The 15,064-nt window shown below is 54.4% G+C and overlaps 1 protein-coding gene across 1 annotated transcript; it reads right to left on the reverse strand.

The window, feature by feature from the left end:
* Positions 1-2,032: 2,032 nt before the first annotated feature.
* On the reverse strand, positions 2,033-13,323 carry GPR4 (G protein-coupled receptor 4). The gene is made up of 2 exons (XM_027618107.2): positions 13,188-13,323; positions 2,033-6,346 (listed from the first exon to the last, which is right to left on the reverse strand). Exon 2 carries the CDS (start codon positions 5,522-5,524, stop codon positions 4,436-4,438), a length of 1,089 nt encoding a protein of 362 aa, XP_027473908.1. The 5' UTR covers positions 5,525-6,346; positions 13,188-13,323; the 3' UTR covers positions 2,033-4,435.
* Positions 13,324-15,064: the final 1,741 nt, after the last annotated feature.

A 15,064-nucleotide genomic window follows, 5' to 3' on the forward strand; every position in this document is an offset into this window, starting at 1 on the left:
CCCCGCCCTCTCGTCTGCGTGCGTGCGTACGTGCGTACGCTCGGGGGTGGAGCACTGCAGGGGCGCTCCCTGATGTCATCGCGTCGACGCTGACGCTTGGCGTCCGATCGCTGAATATGCAAATATAAGGCGGAAGTGAGGCGGGTCAGGGGGCGGTGCCGTTAAACGGCTGTTGGGAGCGTGGTTGAATTCCCACGCCCGCCTTGGCTGCTGTCACCGTGTTCCTTCGTGACGTCTTGTACTTAGGTGGCTTCCCCGCTTAAAGGAGGCTCTTAATTAGTCCTAATTAGGGCTAATGAGTACCAAATACGCTTTCCCCGCTGGTTAGAGCTCTCACTGGGAGTAAGAAGAAACCGACCATGTAGTGATACAGACCTGGATTGGGATCCCAGCTCCGCCGTTTACTTGCTTGTGATGTTAGGCGAGTGACGTAACCTTTCTGGGCATCAGTATTCCCGTCTACAAAATGGGAATTATAATTAACACCTTGTTGGGCAGTTGTAAGGCTTGCATGAGAATCTCGAATGTAGAAACAGTGAGAGAACCATGATAGGTGCTTAGAATGGTGCCGGTCACAATAAGCCCCCGAGAAACAGCCTTTATTGCTCTGCAGGTCTGAACAATGTTATCGCTAACGCCAGCCTGAGGGTGCATTTCATCCCCAGAAATAGTGAATCCAGCCCTTTCCTGAGTAACTGACCAGCTGAGGCCCAGAGAGGGGGTCGGGGGCCGGCAGAAGGTCTCTCAGCCCGCAGAAGGTGATAGCCCGGCGTCTTGGCTGATAAAACCATACCCGTTTTCAAGCAGCCTCACTTCCTCCTCTGGTGGGCGAGGGTCCCCAGGGAGCTGGCTCAAGAAAGAGTTTTAAGGACATGTCCCAGACTGTCCTCCTTTAGCCAGCAGGGAGCAAGATCATGTAAACAAGGTCAGGAAGGGGTTGAGAGAAATTTCTGGATGGCGGAGTCTTGATGGGTAATTGAGAACGTCTAGGAGAGGCAGAAGGAGCGGGGAGGAGAGAGGAGCAGAGGAGCGGTGTGTAGGAGGAAACCGGTTCAGAAGGCGGGGGGGGGGGGGTTTCCAGGGGACCCAGGGCTTTCCTCAGCATCCACTCCGAGTCCTTTAGTGTCCTTTGTCAAATCCCTGACACGGATGGACCATCGTTTCTCCATCAGTAATAATGATGGTACTGACATGCGTGAACCCAGATATTCTAAATTCCTTAAAATACCAAGACTCCATAAAAGGAACCCTTCCAGGGCGCCTGGTTGGCTCTGTCAGTTAAGAGGCCGACTCTTGATTTCGTCTGGGGTCATGATCTCAGGGTCGTGAGATCGAGCCCCACAGGTCAGGTTCTGCGCTCAGCCAGGAGTCTGTTTGGGATTCCCCTTCTGTCCCTCCCTCTGCCCCCACTCTCTCTCTCTAATAAATAAATAAAATCTTAAAAAAAAAAAAAAAAACAGGGGCGCCTGGGTGGCTCAGTTGTTAAGCGCCTGCCTTCGGCTCAGGTCATGATCCCGGGGTCCTGGGATCGAGCCCGGCATCGGGCTCCCTGCTCTGCGGGAAGCCTGCTTCTCCCTCTCCCACTCCCCCTGCTTGTGTTCCCTCTCTTGCTGTGTCTCTCTCTGTCAAATAAATAAATAAAATCTTTAAAAAAAAAAAAAAAACCACAACCCTTCCCCAAGATCCCTTCTGGAATGAAGGTGTGATAGAGCTTGGGGCCTATTCAAGGTCCATTATCTCCTTGGGACACTCCCCCTTCCCATTTTACAGACTGGCCAACTGAGGCCAGAGGAAGAAAAGGATTTATCCAAAGTTCCAGGAGTAATCAGAATGGAGCCAAGGCTGGAATTTCTCAAGTCCCAGCCAAGTCTTCTCCTGATTCCTGGGGTGTTAGTCAGGGGCCTAGGGGCCTACTCGGGGACTAGGGTCCCCATCATGGATTTAGGAAACTTCCAAACTGTACGTGACTTTTTTCCTGTTTATTTCACTGCTGTTTCCTCAGCTCCTAGAACAGTGCCTGGCACACAGTAGATGCTCAATAAATATTTATCGAATGAATGGGAATGAGCATTTGGTGGAGGAGTAGAGTTCAGGCTTTCATCTGATTCTCTGAGGGGACTGTGTTCCAAAAGGTTCTGGCCTTACAGCTCCATCCCAGCAGCTTTATGGCTTTGCGGCGGGAAAATTACTAAGCCCCATAGATCCCAGGCTTCCCTCTTTTCTCTCGGCACCCAATACCAAAGCCCCAACTTCCTGCGTCTCAGTCACCTCCCCCTCCTGCAAAACCATCTTCCTCATTAGGTTCATTTTTTTTCTCACTCCCCTCCTCCCTCCTCTTCCTTTCTCTGAGAAGGGTTTCCAGAAACCTCTTCTGGGAACTTCTGGGACAGGAGGGTGTGTGTGTGGGGGAGGAGGATCTTCACATCTCATCAGGAGCTTGGAGCCTGTTACACATCCATTGGGAGGAAGGGAGGGAGGTGACCTGTCAGAAAGGGCGAGGCCTGTCCAGAGCTGGGTGCCTGCTCTGGCTCTCCAGCCTGGTTATGGAAGGATGCCCATTCCTGGTGATCCCTGAGGGCCAGGAGAGAGGGAGCGTGACCCCATCAGCCAAGGCAGGCAGCCTCAGCCACCCTGGGGCATGGGAATAGAGGCAGAGATGGAGAGGGGAGAGGGAGCCCAGGATAACCCCCGCGCTGACTCACCAGCTGTGTGACCCTGGCCTAGTCATTTGGCCTCTCCGGTGACCGCCCTGGAATAGGGCCTGGGATCATTCCCAGAAGTCCTTCCAGTTCGGGCCCCCTGGTCAACCCTTTCCTCAGGATGGGCAAGGGGCTCGTGTTACATAATCCCAAAAGGCCCTGTGCTTCCTCCATCATTTTGAAGTATTCCTTCAAAATAAATCCCAAAGCTGACCACTGTTCCTTGCTCACCCCACCCCACCCCCACCCGGTTCAGCTGCCCACATCTCCCGCCTGGACTACTGCAGTCACCTCTCGCTGGCCTCACTGGCCTCCAGGCTGCTGCCCTTCCCATATTCTGTTTCCCACTCAGCGGCCGCCGGGATCCTGTTAACATTTAAGTCAGATCCCATCCCGCCCCTGCCAAGAGCCCTCCTGTGGCTCTCCTTTATTTCAGATTAAAAGGCAAAGTCCTCCCCAGTACCTACAAAGCCCGGATCAAAAGATCGGCCGGTCCCTTGCCAGTACCTTGCCAGTCCCATCAATCATCAGTCATTCCTCTCACCCTCCCGGCCTCCCCCTGCTCCAGCTGCACCACTCCACTTGCTCTCCCTCAAAACTCAGGTACTCTCTCACTCCAGAGGCTTTGCGTTTACTGTTCCCTCTGCCCAAAGTCCTCTTCCCCCTGACAGCCACAGGGCTGACCACCCCCACACACACACCTGCTCTTTGTTCCAGTGTCACCTTCCAGCGAGCCCTCCCCTGACCTCTAGATCCGAGTCCATGTCATTCTCTGTCCCCTCAATCGGCTTTCTTTTTCCCCAGGACACTTATCAATTCCAAACATTATATTTATTTTTATTTCCTTGTTTACCATGAGCCCCATGAGGGTGGGGGCCTGGGCTGTCTCGGTCACCCTTGCGTCCCCAGCCCCAGCCAGCACAGGGCTGGGCCAAGAGTGAATATAAATAAATCTCTGTTGAATGAATGAATGAATAAATACCCTTCTCTTGTCCTGAGCCCCTTCCCAAGCCTGCCCTGCTCAGCTCTCCTCCAGCTGGTCTGCCCCGATTGCCTTTCACTTGGGTCCTGAGTCTGCCTCCCCCCTCAGTCCTGACTTGGAGAATGCTGTTTATCTAGAAACTCACACTCGCTCTTCTTGCCCTCACTCCCTTAGATGACTAAGGGCTTCCCAAGGGCGAAAATGACCACTCTACCCCTCGGTGAATTTCTTCTCCCATCTTCCCCTTCAGTCCCCAGATTTTACCTCCTTGTTGGAAATAATCCTTTTTTTTCTCTTTCTTTATGTCGTTACCTTCTGGAAACCGAATATTTGACTTAATTTACTTGTCCCCTCCTCCAGGGAGCCCTCCCTGACCCTCAGCCTGGGTCAGATGCCCTCAGGGCACCCCTGCATGAGCCCCATCCACTCTGGGTCATCCCTGTCTGGGGACAGGTCTGTCTCCCCCATTGGAGTGGGAGCATGTGAAGGAGGGCCAGGATTGTCATTCGTCACCGCTGTGTCACTAGCACCACCCAGCACAGTGCTAGGTACAGTTCAGCCGAATTGTTAGGGGGTCGTGGTAGAGGATGATGACCGAGCAGTGACCCACCAGCCTCACTGTTTTCCCGTTTTCTTCTACTCTTATGACTATGAACACGGCCTCATTTGCACACAGTTTGCTTACATCAGACCAGGAGGGAAGGGAGTGTGGGATAAGATTCGAGGAGTGAGGGGGTTCTGCACGAGTGGAGGGTCACTGTGCAGGCGGCAGCATCTTCAGCTGCACCTGGTCTGCTTGGGAGGGCGGAGCTGCCACCCAGCCAGCTGCCATGGCCTTGGCCATGCTGTTCCTCTTGGAAGTGAGCGGGGTCTCCAGGGTGAGCGAGGCGTTGGCCATCTCCTGTGGCTTGTCACTGGCCAGGAAGCGGAGCAGATTGTGTAGGGCCTTGGCCACGTCGCTGCGGGCCCCCTCGTTGACAAGGCAGTAGAGGATGGGGTCAGCCACACAGTTGAGGCTGGTGAAGGCCAGCGAGCTGTGGTAGGCCGAGAAGATGCGCTCCTCGAAGCCACAGTCCCACGGGCGGCCCAGGTAGACGGCACTGCGTGAGAGCAGGAGCACGTGGTAGGGCGCGAAGCAGACCAGCACGATGGCAATGAGGCTCAGGGCCAGCCGCTTGATCTTGGCCTTCTCCTGGCGCTCCGTGGACACACTGCCCCGCACGGCCCGCAGGATGCCGCGGTAAGACAGCAGCATGAGGGCCCATGGGAAGAGGAAGCCCACGAAAACCCGGTAGAGGTTCATCCAGGCCACCCAGCCCTCCATGGGGAACTTCTCGAAGCAGAAGGTGTGGTTGTAGCGGTCGCGGAAGAGCTCGTCGTGGAACAGGGGCGCCGAGTTGGCCCCCAGTTCCGTGGCCCAGACCACGGAGCTCACGGCCACAGCCGTCTTGACCCGGCGCAGGCGGGCAAACCGCAGTGGGTGGGCCACGGCCAGGTAGCGGTCCACCGAGATGCAGCACAGGAAGGCGATGCTGATGTAGATGTTGGTGTAGAAGATGAACCCGAAGAGCTTGCAGGAGCTGGGGCCGTGGATCCAGTTGTCGTGATGCAGGAAGTAGTCAACCCACAGTGGCAGCGTGCAGATGTACAGCAGGTCGGCGATGCTGAGGTTCATCAGGTACACCCCCAGCTCGTTGCGCTGCCGCACCTGGCGGTAGGCTGCCCACAGGGCCAGGCAGTTGGTGGGCAGCCCCACGCCGATGACGAAGATGTAGAGGGATGGCGGGAAGAGGTGGTCCACGCGCGAGTCCACGTGGCAGCCGTCCCACGTGCGGTTGCCCATCCTGGGCGCTGAGCCTTCTGAGGCACTTCCCCTGGCCCACGGGGGCTGTGGGGCCACAGGGGGCGGGAGGCCATCGGGCCCCCTGAGCCCCCTCCTTGGAGGCTCAGGGGAACATGGTGGGGGGCAGCCCACGGGGAAGAGGTGAGGGTGACCCTGAATCGTGGGCCAGCCTGGGCGGGGAAGGGTAGAGCTTGAGAGGGAAAAGTCGGAGAGAGGATAGAATTATGACAGGAGGGAGGCTCAGGGCAGGGGATGGTGGGATTAAAAAAAAGCTTTGTCAAGGGGGTGTTTATAGACCCAATCAGAGTGTAAATGAGGCAGTTTTGGGGTAGCACAAGAATTGCCTGAGGGGGGTGTTTATGGAGGAGACGAAGGCATCAGCGGGCAGTAGGAAGAGGGAGACATTTGTAGAGGATGCAGAAAGTGCTGTGTGGCCACAGTGAAGTGATGGGGGGGGTGGAAGATGCGTGAAATATATGCGATAGTGTTGAGACAGGACAGACTACAGTTAGGGAGGGTGGAGAACACCAGGCAAGGTCAGTCGGGGCGCTGGCGCTTCCTAGGACCCCAGTAAGAAAGAAGGAAACAAGTTGACTGATGAAGAGAAGATTATGGAAAAAGAGGTACCCTCCGTCTGGGAAATGCGGGAAGGGTGTTTAAGAAACAGGAAGGAGGTGAGTAAGGGCTATTATGGAGGAGGATTACAGATGGAGTGAGGAATTTGAGGGGGGGCAGGGGGAGGGCTCCGGCTTGGTCGTGGTGGGAGCTGAGCAGCTGGGATGAGGTGGCCCGCCTCACAGTTCAAAGCTGACTTTACAGTGCCTGTGGGGAGAGAGGTCTGTGGTGATGGGAGTCACGGACACCCCCTTCTCCCCACACCCCTCACCGTAACCCGTGGGCTGCGGAGGGTGGACACCCTGGCGATACCTAATTGAGCCTCATTCTAAGCAACAGATCTGTGTAAATGCAGATTTGGGGGTCTGGATCTATTTTCCCTGATAGATGTTAAAGACCCCACTCAGGGGGCCCCTGGGTGGCTCAGTCGTTAAGCGTCTGCCTACGGCTCAGGTCATGATCCCGGGGTCCTGGGATCGAGCCCTGCATTGGGCTCCCTGCTCCGCGGGAAGCCTGCTTCTCCCTCTCCCACTCCCCCTGCTTGTATTCCCTCTCTCGCTGTGTCTCTCTCTGTCAAATAAATAAATACAATCTTTAAAAAAAAAAAAAAGCATATAAAGACCCCACTCAGAATTTAGCTAGAAACCATCTAAAATGCACAAGTATTGGGACGCCTGGGTGGCTCAGTTGGTTAAGCGACTGCCTTCGGCTCGGGTCACGATCCTGGAGTCCTGGGATCGAGTCCCACATCGGGCTCCCTGCTCAGCAGGGAGTCTGCTTCTCCCTCTGACCCTCTTCCCTCTCATGCTCTCTATCTCTCATTCTCTCTCTCTCAAATAAATAAATAAAAAAAATCTTAAAAAAAATGCACAAGTATTTTATCATGCTTTGGGAAATGCTAACCCTGTCATTTCCCAGATGGAGATGAAGCTCAGAAAGACTGCTCGCTCCCATCAAGGATGCACAGCAAGGCCATGACATAACAGGGACTACTAACCCAGGACACCCCATTCTTGACAATGATAAGGACAGATAATAACAGCTAAGGTTTATTGATTTATTCTACATTGCAGACCCTGTTCTAAGCACTTTTATGGGTATTAATTCATTACATTTTCAAGAACCCTAAGAGGAAAGTACCGTTATCCTATTTGACAAACTGAGTCACAGGGCAGTTTGGAGACCTCTCCAAGGTCCTGATGATGACAGGGGGACAATCTCTGCTCTCACCCTTTTTCTCCAGCTTGTGCATGTTTCCACCCAAGAATAACTGAACAGAAAGGGGCCCTGGGCTTGGCAGTAGGGGCTGGGAACCATAGCTGCTTTGGGCTGGGGTGGGGAGGGGAGAGAGGAGGGGCTGCTGGGTGTGATCCCATTTGGGCAGCAAGGGGAGCCCTGGCAACAGGGCTGGAGTCCCTCCCTCAGGAACCACTTCCCTCATTGCCTCTGCTCCACCCCAACTTTCCTGAGTGAGAACCTTGGGCCTGTCACCCCCTTGGGAAGACCTGCAAACACAGGGCAAAGGACAGTCATGGACCAAACCCCCGACCATTGTCAGCCCCAGAGGGTAGGGGAGTGACGTCCTGAATCAGAGGCACCTTCGGAAGCCACTCTATCCAGAGCTTTATGTGGGGTTAGTTGTTTAAACTGTGAACGCTTTTATTATTGTTATTATTACTATCTTTTTAAAATAAGATCTTAAACTGGAAAGCCATCTAAGTGGAAAAAAGAAGCTGCTCTGTGTTCTCAATGAAATCAGGTGGGAGGAGGGGGGCCACCTCCGAAGAATCCCCCAGGACACACTTAGAAAACCACTGGTTGAGTCAACTGGATTTATCAGGAAACTGAGGCCCAGAGAGGGGAAGGGATGAGCCCAACGTCACACATTGGGTTCTTGGGAACCTCCCAGATGCCAAAGCATCTTTCCATGGGAAAGTCCTCTTGGCTCTACCTCCACAATAAACCCTGAATCCATGCATGTCTCTCGGAACCCCCTGCCAGTGTCTGCTCTGCACCACCATTGCCAATTGCTCGAGTGCTTGGACCATTGCAGTAGCTCCTCACTGCTTTTCCTGGCTGCCATTCTGGCTTCCTTCAACTCACTTCCCGCAGGGCAGCCACCAAGGTCTTGTTAACATGAAAATCAGCTCTCATTACTTCTCTGCTTGAAATCCTGAAATCCTGAAATACCGAAATCCCAGTGGACTTCGGGTAAAATCCAAACTCCTTGCCCCAGGTGATAAGGCACTGCTTGACTTCCTCCCCCCACCTCTCCTCCCCCATCCCAGCGGGCTCAAGACCCATGACCTTCTTTCCAGCCTCAAAACCTTTGCTCTTTCTCAGATCTTCTTAGGACTCAGCTCCCTCACCTCCTTCACTTACCCGCAGAGTCCCGCCCACCCACCCCCAGGGCTCTCTCCTCACATCACCTTGTATCTTGTTCCCATCTATCTGTCTGTCTGTCTGAAATGGACATTCCAGGAGGGCAGTAACCTTGTGTTGACTGCTGTCTCCCAGCACCCAGGAGAGGCCCAGCATATAGTAGACACTCAGTAAATGACTGTGGGTTGAAGGAACAGGCATTGGTCAGCCCATCCTGCAATGCAGGCTCTCTCTCCCCCTCAGGCAGCTACAAGTTCAAAGAAGTCCCTGCAGGGTCCCACGGAAAGAGCTTGGAAGGGAAAAAAAATGAAAAGGGCAGGATCTATCCACTACATAATTGACTTTGAAAGGTCAGGGCTGAGTCCCTGCTTAGTAAGCCCTACCCCCTGTGGGGTCCTTAGCAACCCAGCGGCTGCCCCCACCCCAGGCTGCCCCCACCCCAGTCTCGCAGACAGAGGTTCCTGGATCCTGTGGACAAAGGGTGGAGACAGAGCTTGCTCCCTGGCTTGAACAGTGCAATCCAGCCCCTCCCTTCGAATATTCCCCACCCAGACCGAGTCACTCAAAAAAAAAAAAAAAAAAAAAAAACAGTCCTCTCTCTGCCCTCAAATCTCCCCTTCTCTCTGACCCCTGGTCTCCTCCTCTCTCACCTTCTGTCTCTCCCTCTTCTTGTAACATCGAGAAAATTCATTTTTTTTCGAGAGTCTCAGTTTCCCCTTCTGTATAAGGGGGGGGGGCAGAACTTTTATACTATTCACATCACAGACAAGAAAATCCTTGATAGGACATCCTATCATCTACAAAATGTGCAGCATTTGAACAATTATTATTATTCCATGGGCACAGGAGAGCTGAGACCAGAAAGGAACCAAGGCTGGGAGTTCCCTTGGCCCCACGCTGTCCAGACCCCCTGGGTTCAGCTGAGGCTGGAGCGGGTACAGCAGGCATAAGACTTATTTCCGGAAGCCAGAGGAAATACACTTCTCATGGCTAATTTCCTTGAGGGGGAACCAGCTGGGCGCTCACCTCACCCTCCTCCGTCCCTCCTCAACCCACCTGCTTCCTGGGGCTTCTGGGCATGAGGAAGGGGTACTCAGCCCTCTCTTCTCCCCACCTGAGATCTGCCCACCATCAAACCCTCTAAAGCACAGAACGGAGACCCTAAGAATTCCACAATGCCACAGGTCTCTGTGCCCCAACTGGGAGTGCAAGGCTATTTCTGACCCCTTCCTGGTACACGTGGGGAAACTGAGGCCCAGAGCAGCAAGACCCTTGTCTGAGTCATGTGATGTGTCAGGACCGGGCAGATCTCCAGTCTTTCTTAACCCAAGAGCTTCCCCTTTCCCTGAATGTTTTCTCTCCTCACTCCCTGTGCTCCTGCAATGTTTCTCAAGTCTTTCTGGGGTTGTCAGCCCCCTTTGAGAATCTGCTAAAATATACAAGGAAAGACTTTCTCACCACCGAAAAGCAAGTGACCACAGTGTCTTTGTGCCCCTCCAACACCTGACTCCCTTGCCCAGCCTCTGGGGTGTCAAGCTCCTCTTCAGCTTGAGCTTTATTCGGGATTCAACCCCCAAATCTTTGAAAAAGCAGCTCTCCCTATCTCCAGGGCCCCTTCTTTGGACCCTGCTAGCCCCTCCCAGGAAAGGGCAGAGAGATAAGCCCGAGTGTGGAGTGATAGTGAGAGGACCAGAAGGACTGGTCAGACCCCGGCCCCCGCTTTATGCCTCAGCTGCTCAAGCCGGATAAGTCTCTGGGCCACCCCTAAATCCAGCAAGGCTAAAGGACTCTGGAGGGTTGAGAGGACCAGACGGAGAGGTGATGCAGCACCCCCCCCCACCACATCCCTGCCCACCCTCAGGGTTCACTCACCAGCCTTGTCCTAGAAGCCACCAGACTGCCTCTCTGCCCCCCTTCCCTCCTCTGTTGGTTCCTGCTTACCGCCACCCCCTTGGCAGCCCCGGGGGACAGGCCAGCTCCGGTCTGCTCATTAGGGGACGAAATGTGATCACCGTGCCTCGCTCCCCACCTGGTGCCCTGGCGGCCGGCGGAAACCAGGGGGCAGTCAGGCCTCCGTGACCACCTTGCTGGGCCTCAGTTTCCCCATTTCTACCAAAGGAGTCCCCATCTCCCCCCCTCCCCCCGCTCCCACACCACCCAGAAGGGACACCAGGGTCCTCCTACTCGACCCCTCCGACACCGTCCATTCCAGCACTCAAAAAATCCTCAGGATCTATTGTTAGTCCTGTTCATGGTTTACCGTTCTATTATTGTAACATTCTAGAGCTTTACCTTTCTTCCATTCTATTATTATTATCCTAGCGGCTTTCCATGTCCTTACCCTTCAAGTTTCTAATATTCCAGGAGTCTCACATTCCAAGATTCTAAAGTTCTATTGTTAGAATGCTCGATGATTTTTTTTAAACATTCTACGACTTTCATCATCTATTATTAAACTCTCGGTGATTATTATCTTGGCCCAGCAAACACGAATACGTATTTCCCTGTTTTTGTTTTTTTTTTTTTTTTTTACAGAAATGGGAACACACTCTATATACCGTGAACCCCACTTCCTTTTCCCTCCTTATCTCTTCTGCTTGTTAACTGCCCAGCAGCCTGAAGGCCCAAGGTGGCACAGAATTCTAAAATATGGGGGGTTCACAGGAGGTTGGGGGGGAGTGCGCTGTCATCTCCACGCAGCTCCTAAATTCTCCCTGCCCTGGGGGGGGGGGCTACTAGGACCCCAGAAGCCCAGGCTGCCTCCATCGCCTTGCCGCCCTGCCGGCCTGCCCGCGGCCAGCTCGCTCACACACCAGCTGAGTTATTATTTGTCTAGACACAAACCAAATTATAGGCCCTGTCCCAAGGGAGCAGTGGGCTTCATGGGGAGGGTCAGGAGACAGAAGCGGGTGGGAGTTAATCCCTGCCCCCCCCCCATTTCCCTCCCCCTCTTCCCTCCTTCTCTGAAACTCCACCCCTCCCACCCAAACCAACCCTTGTCCCCTCTCCCCTCCCCAGCACCATGGTTTGGGAAATATTTTCTCTTCTCTGCTTCTCAAAGGCTCCCCTCTGGATTCCAGCTTTTCATACTCACCCTGGCATTCTTCCCTCCTCACTGTGAAGACCTCTTTTCCCAAATTAATCCGACTTAGTGGCAGCAAAAGAAGCCAGCTCTCTGGATTTGGGCTTCAGTTGAAATGGCATGGACTGACTCACTGTGGGGACTTCGGCTCCTGGGCCTCAGTTTTCCCGTCTGTAACATGGGTGCCTGACCTCGATGGCTCTGTAAGCCCTTCGAGCTCTCTCTGCTTGGAACACTGAAAGCTGCCCAAGATTCCGACACTAATCTTTTTGGATTGAAGGATTCATATATCCTGAGGACTTGTGATTTGAAGGCTGTGGGGCCCCAGTCCTCCCTCTGATCATTCTCACATCCTGAATCCTTCCATTCAAAGACTTCACACCCAAGGGTTCTTGATTATGATTCCCAGAGTTCAAGAGCTGCCCATCATCCCTCTCATTTCCTCCTACTGGGACCCCCTCAGAAAGACCCCTCCCCATCCTCAACCCAAACCTGAAATTGAGTTCATCCGCAGAGATAGAGCTTGGGAGGTAGCCTCTTGGTGGGCTCAGGAGGAGGGGGGCTGGTGGCGGGGGTCGGGTGGTGTGGGGGCGCTAGGGGGTGGCCCCTATCATCTCCATCTGTGCCAGCAAGTAAATCCCCCAGCACACATCCTGCCTGAGTACACAACACACATCCCACCACGAACAGTGGCTCACAGAAATTCCAGAGCTGTCCCCTCAGCCTTGTTGGGGGTGGTGGGATGTCCAGTGCAAGCAGGGGGTGGGGGGAGAGAGGTGGAGGCAGGAAGGAGTTAATGGTGACCTAGCCAAATCCTGGAAGGGAGGAAGTGGGGGAGGAAGTCTACCCCCCCAGCCAGGAATTCCTGAAATTGGAGGGTGGGGTGGGTGCGACCTCAGGAGCAGTGGGGTGACTCTCTAAAGGGGGTACTGGGGTTACAGTGTCCCTCAGAGTCCACCTGCCCCAAGGCAACCCTACTCCCCCCGCCCCCCACCCCCAAGCAGCTCCTCAGCCCAGCGGAAAGCTCGGGGATGCACCAGAATTTGGAATGAGACGACAGTGGGGTCAAGGCGCCAGAAGAGGGTCTCAAGATACGCAGAGTAAGAGACAGAAATACAGGAGAGAGACAGGAAGAGAAAGCGCAAAGAGATGCACAGAGACTGGGAAAACCACGGAGTTGGAGGCAGAGGGATTGAGCTCGAGAGACTGAGGGTTAGAGGCAAAGCGAGACAGGGAGAATGGGTACAGAGACCGAGAGAGGGCCAGAGCCAGAGCCGGACGGAGAAGCAGAGAGAAAGAACGAGATACAGAGACATCCAGAGATGCAGAAGGAGAGGCCCACCCAGAGGGAGAGAGGACCGCAGACAGAGACGCATCCGAGACGGGCGGAGAGAGGGAGACAGACCCACAGACACGGTCCGCGGGGAGACGGCGGGAGCGCCAGCACCGGAGAGGGGCGGGGACCGGCCGGCGCGGGAGACTGGGGCACCGACGCAGGGGCGCAGAGCCCCCGAGGGGAGCGCCAAGGACGGGCCCCGCGGGGGCCGGACGCCCGGCGCGGGCAGGGGAAGGAGAGGCGCCTACCTGCGCGCGGCGGCTGGACGGGGCGGGCGGCGCCTCTCTCGTCTGCGGCGACGTCTGGGCTCTACCCCGGCTCAGGGACCCGGCGGCGACTCGCTCCGGCCCGGGGCAGGAGCCGCCGGCCGAAGCCCCGCCCCCCGCCAGCCCCGCCCCCGTTAACCACTCCCTTGGCACCGCCCCTTAACCCCTTTAGGCTTTCACCCTACTCCAGGCTTCCAGCCGCGGGGAAACCTCACCTGCTGCCGCAGCAACCACCCCCAACCCCTCCGAGTCCCCAGCCTGGAGGCCCCCATCTCCTTAACCCCTTTGCTTCCCCTCCATCCAACCCCACACCTCCTGCTTGACCAAGCCCTCACTCAGCCTTTGACCCTCCTTGAGCTGAGCCATTTCCTCCCCTCTGAGACCCGAGTCCTTAGCTTTCTGGTCATTGCATGCCTCCCTTCCCAAGGGAGAGAACAAACGAGTCTAAGTCCTCCCTCCTGGGGTCAGGGCCACCTCTGTAAGGAGTCCTGTCTCTTGGCCAGCCAGACCTTAGGCTAATGGCCTCTCTGTGCCTCACTTTCCTCTTCTGTCAAAGTGGCCAACTCACAGTCTCTTTGTCATGGGGAATGTCATCTCATAACGGCAATACTATCAAGTCTATAAAACATGCCCCCGCCCCCGCGCCCAGTGCTTTCCATTCCTCCCCGTTTTATGTACTTTTCCCCACAGAACTTTTTAAGTTATCTGTCCCCCCACTAGAGCGGGGAGGAGTCATTTCTGCATCTGGTTTGTTTACTGTTGTGTGTCTGTTGCCTGGAAGGCGGCTAGGCACATGATAGGTATGCAAGACACATGTTTTCAGGGAGTGAATACATAAGGGTAAAATGGTATTTGCTGATTTTTATTATGATCATCACATTCTTCATAAATTGGTCGTGAGAATTCACTCTTGATCAAAGCACTATGGACAGACCTGGCATCACGTAGCACTCAGAAATGACAGCTATTGGGTTCACAAATTCTTTCTTTTCTTTTCTTTTCTTTTTTTTTTTTTTTAGAGAGAGAGCACACAAGAGCCAGGGAGGGGGGTGCAGAGGGAGAGAGAGAATCTCAAGTAGACTCCACACTGAACCTGGAGCCCGACGTGGGGCTCCATCTCACTACCCTGAGATCATGACCTGACCGAAATCAAGAGAGGGATTCTTTTTTTTTTTTTAAAGATTTTATTTATTTGACAGAGAGAGACAGTGAGAGAGGGAAAACAAGCAGGGAGAGTGGGAGAAGCAAGCTCTCCGCCTGGGATCACGACCTGAGCCGAAGGCAGACGCTTAATGACTGAGCCACCCAGGCGCCCCAAGAGAGGGATTCTTTTTTTTTTTTAATATTTTATTTATTTATTTGAGAGAGAGAGAACGAGAGACAGAGAGCACGAGAGGGAAGAGGGTCAGAGGGAGAAGCAGACTCCCTGCCGAGCAGGGAGCCCAATGTGGGACTCGATCCCGGGACTCCAGGATCATGACCTGAGCCGAAGGCAGTCGCCTAACCAACTGAGCCACCCAGGCGCCCCCAAGAGAGGGATTCTTAACCGACTGAGACACCCAAGCCCCCCCGTTCACAAGTTCTTTTTTTTTTTTAAGATTTTATTTATTTATTTGAGAGGCAGAGAGAGCATGTGCCAGGGGAGCAGCAGAGGGGAGGGACAAGCGGACTCCCTGAGCTGGGAGCTGGACCAGGGCTCTATCTCAGGACCCTGGGATCATGACCTGAGCTGAAGTCAGACGCTTAACTGACTGAGCCACCCAGGCGCCCTAAGGTAGTAGCTATTCTTAAAGTCATTTCCTGCGTGCCCTTGGACAAGTGACTTCACCTCTCTGCACCATATTGCCTACTTCTCAGGG

The sequence above is a fragment of the Zalophus californianus genome, chromosome 17 (assembly GCF_009762305.2).
Source record: "Zalophus californianus isolate mZalCal1 chromosome 17, mZalCal1.pri.v2, whole genome shotgun sequence".
NCBI lineage: Eukaryota > Metazoa > Chordata > Mammalia > Carnivora > Otariidae > Zalophus > Zalophus californianus.

Coding starts and splice junctions, on each gene's coding strand:
- GPR4 (XM_027618107.2), bottom strand. CDS start 5,524: ATGGGCAACCGCACGTGGGACGGCTGCCACGTGGACTCGCGCGTGGAC.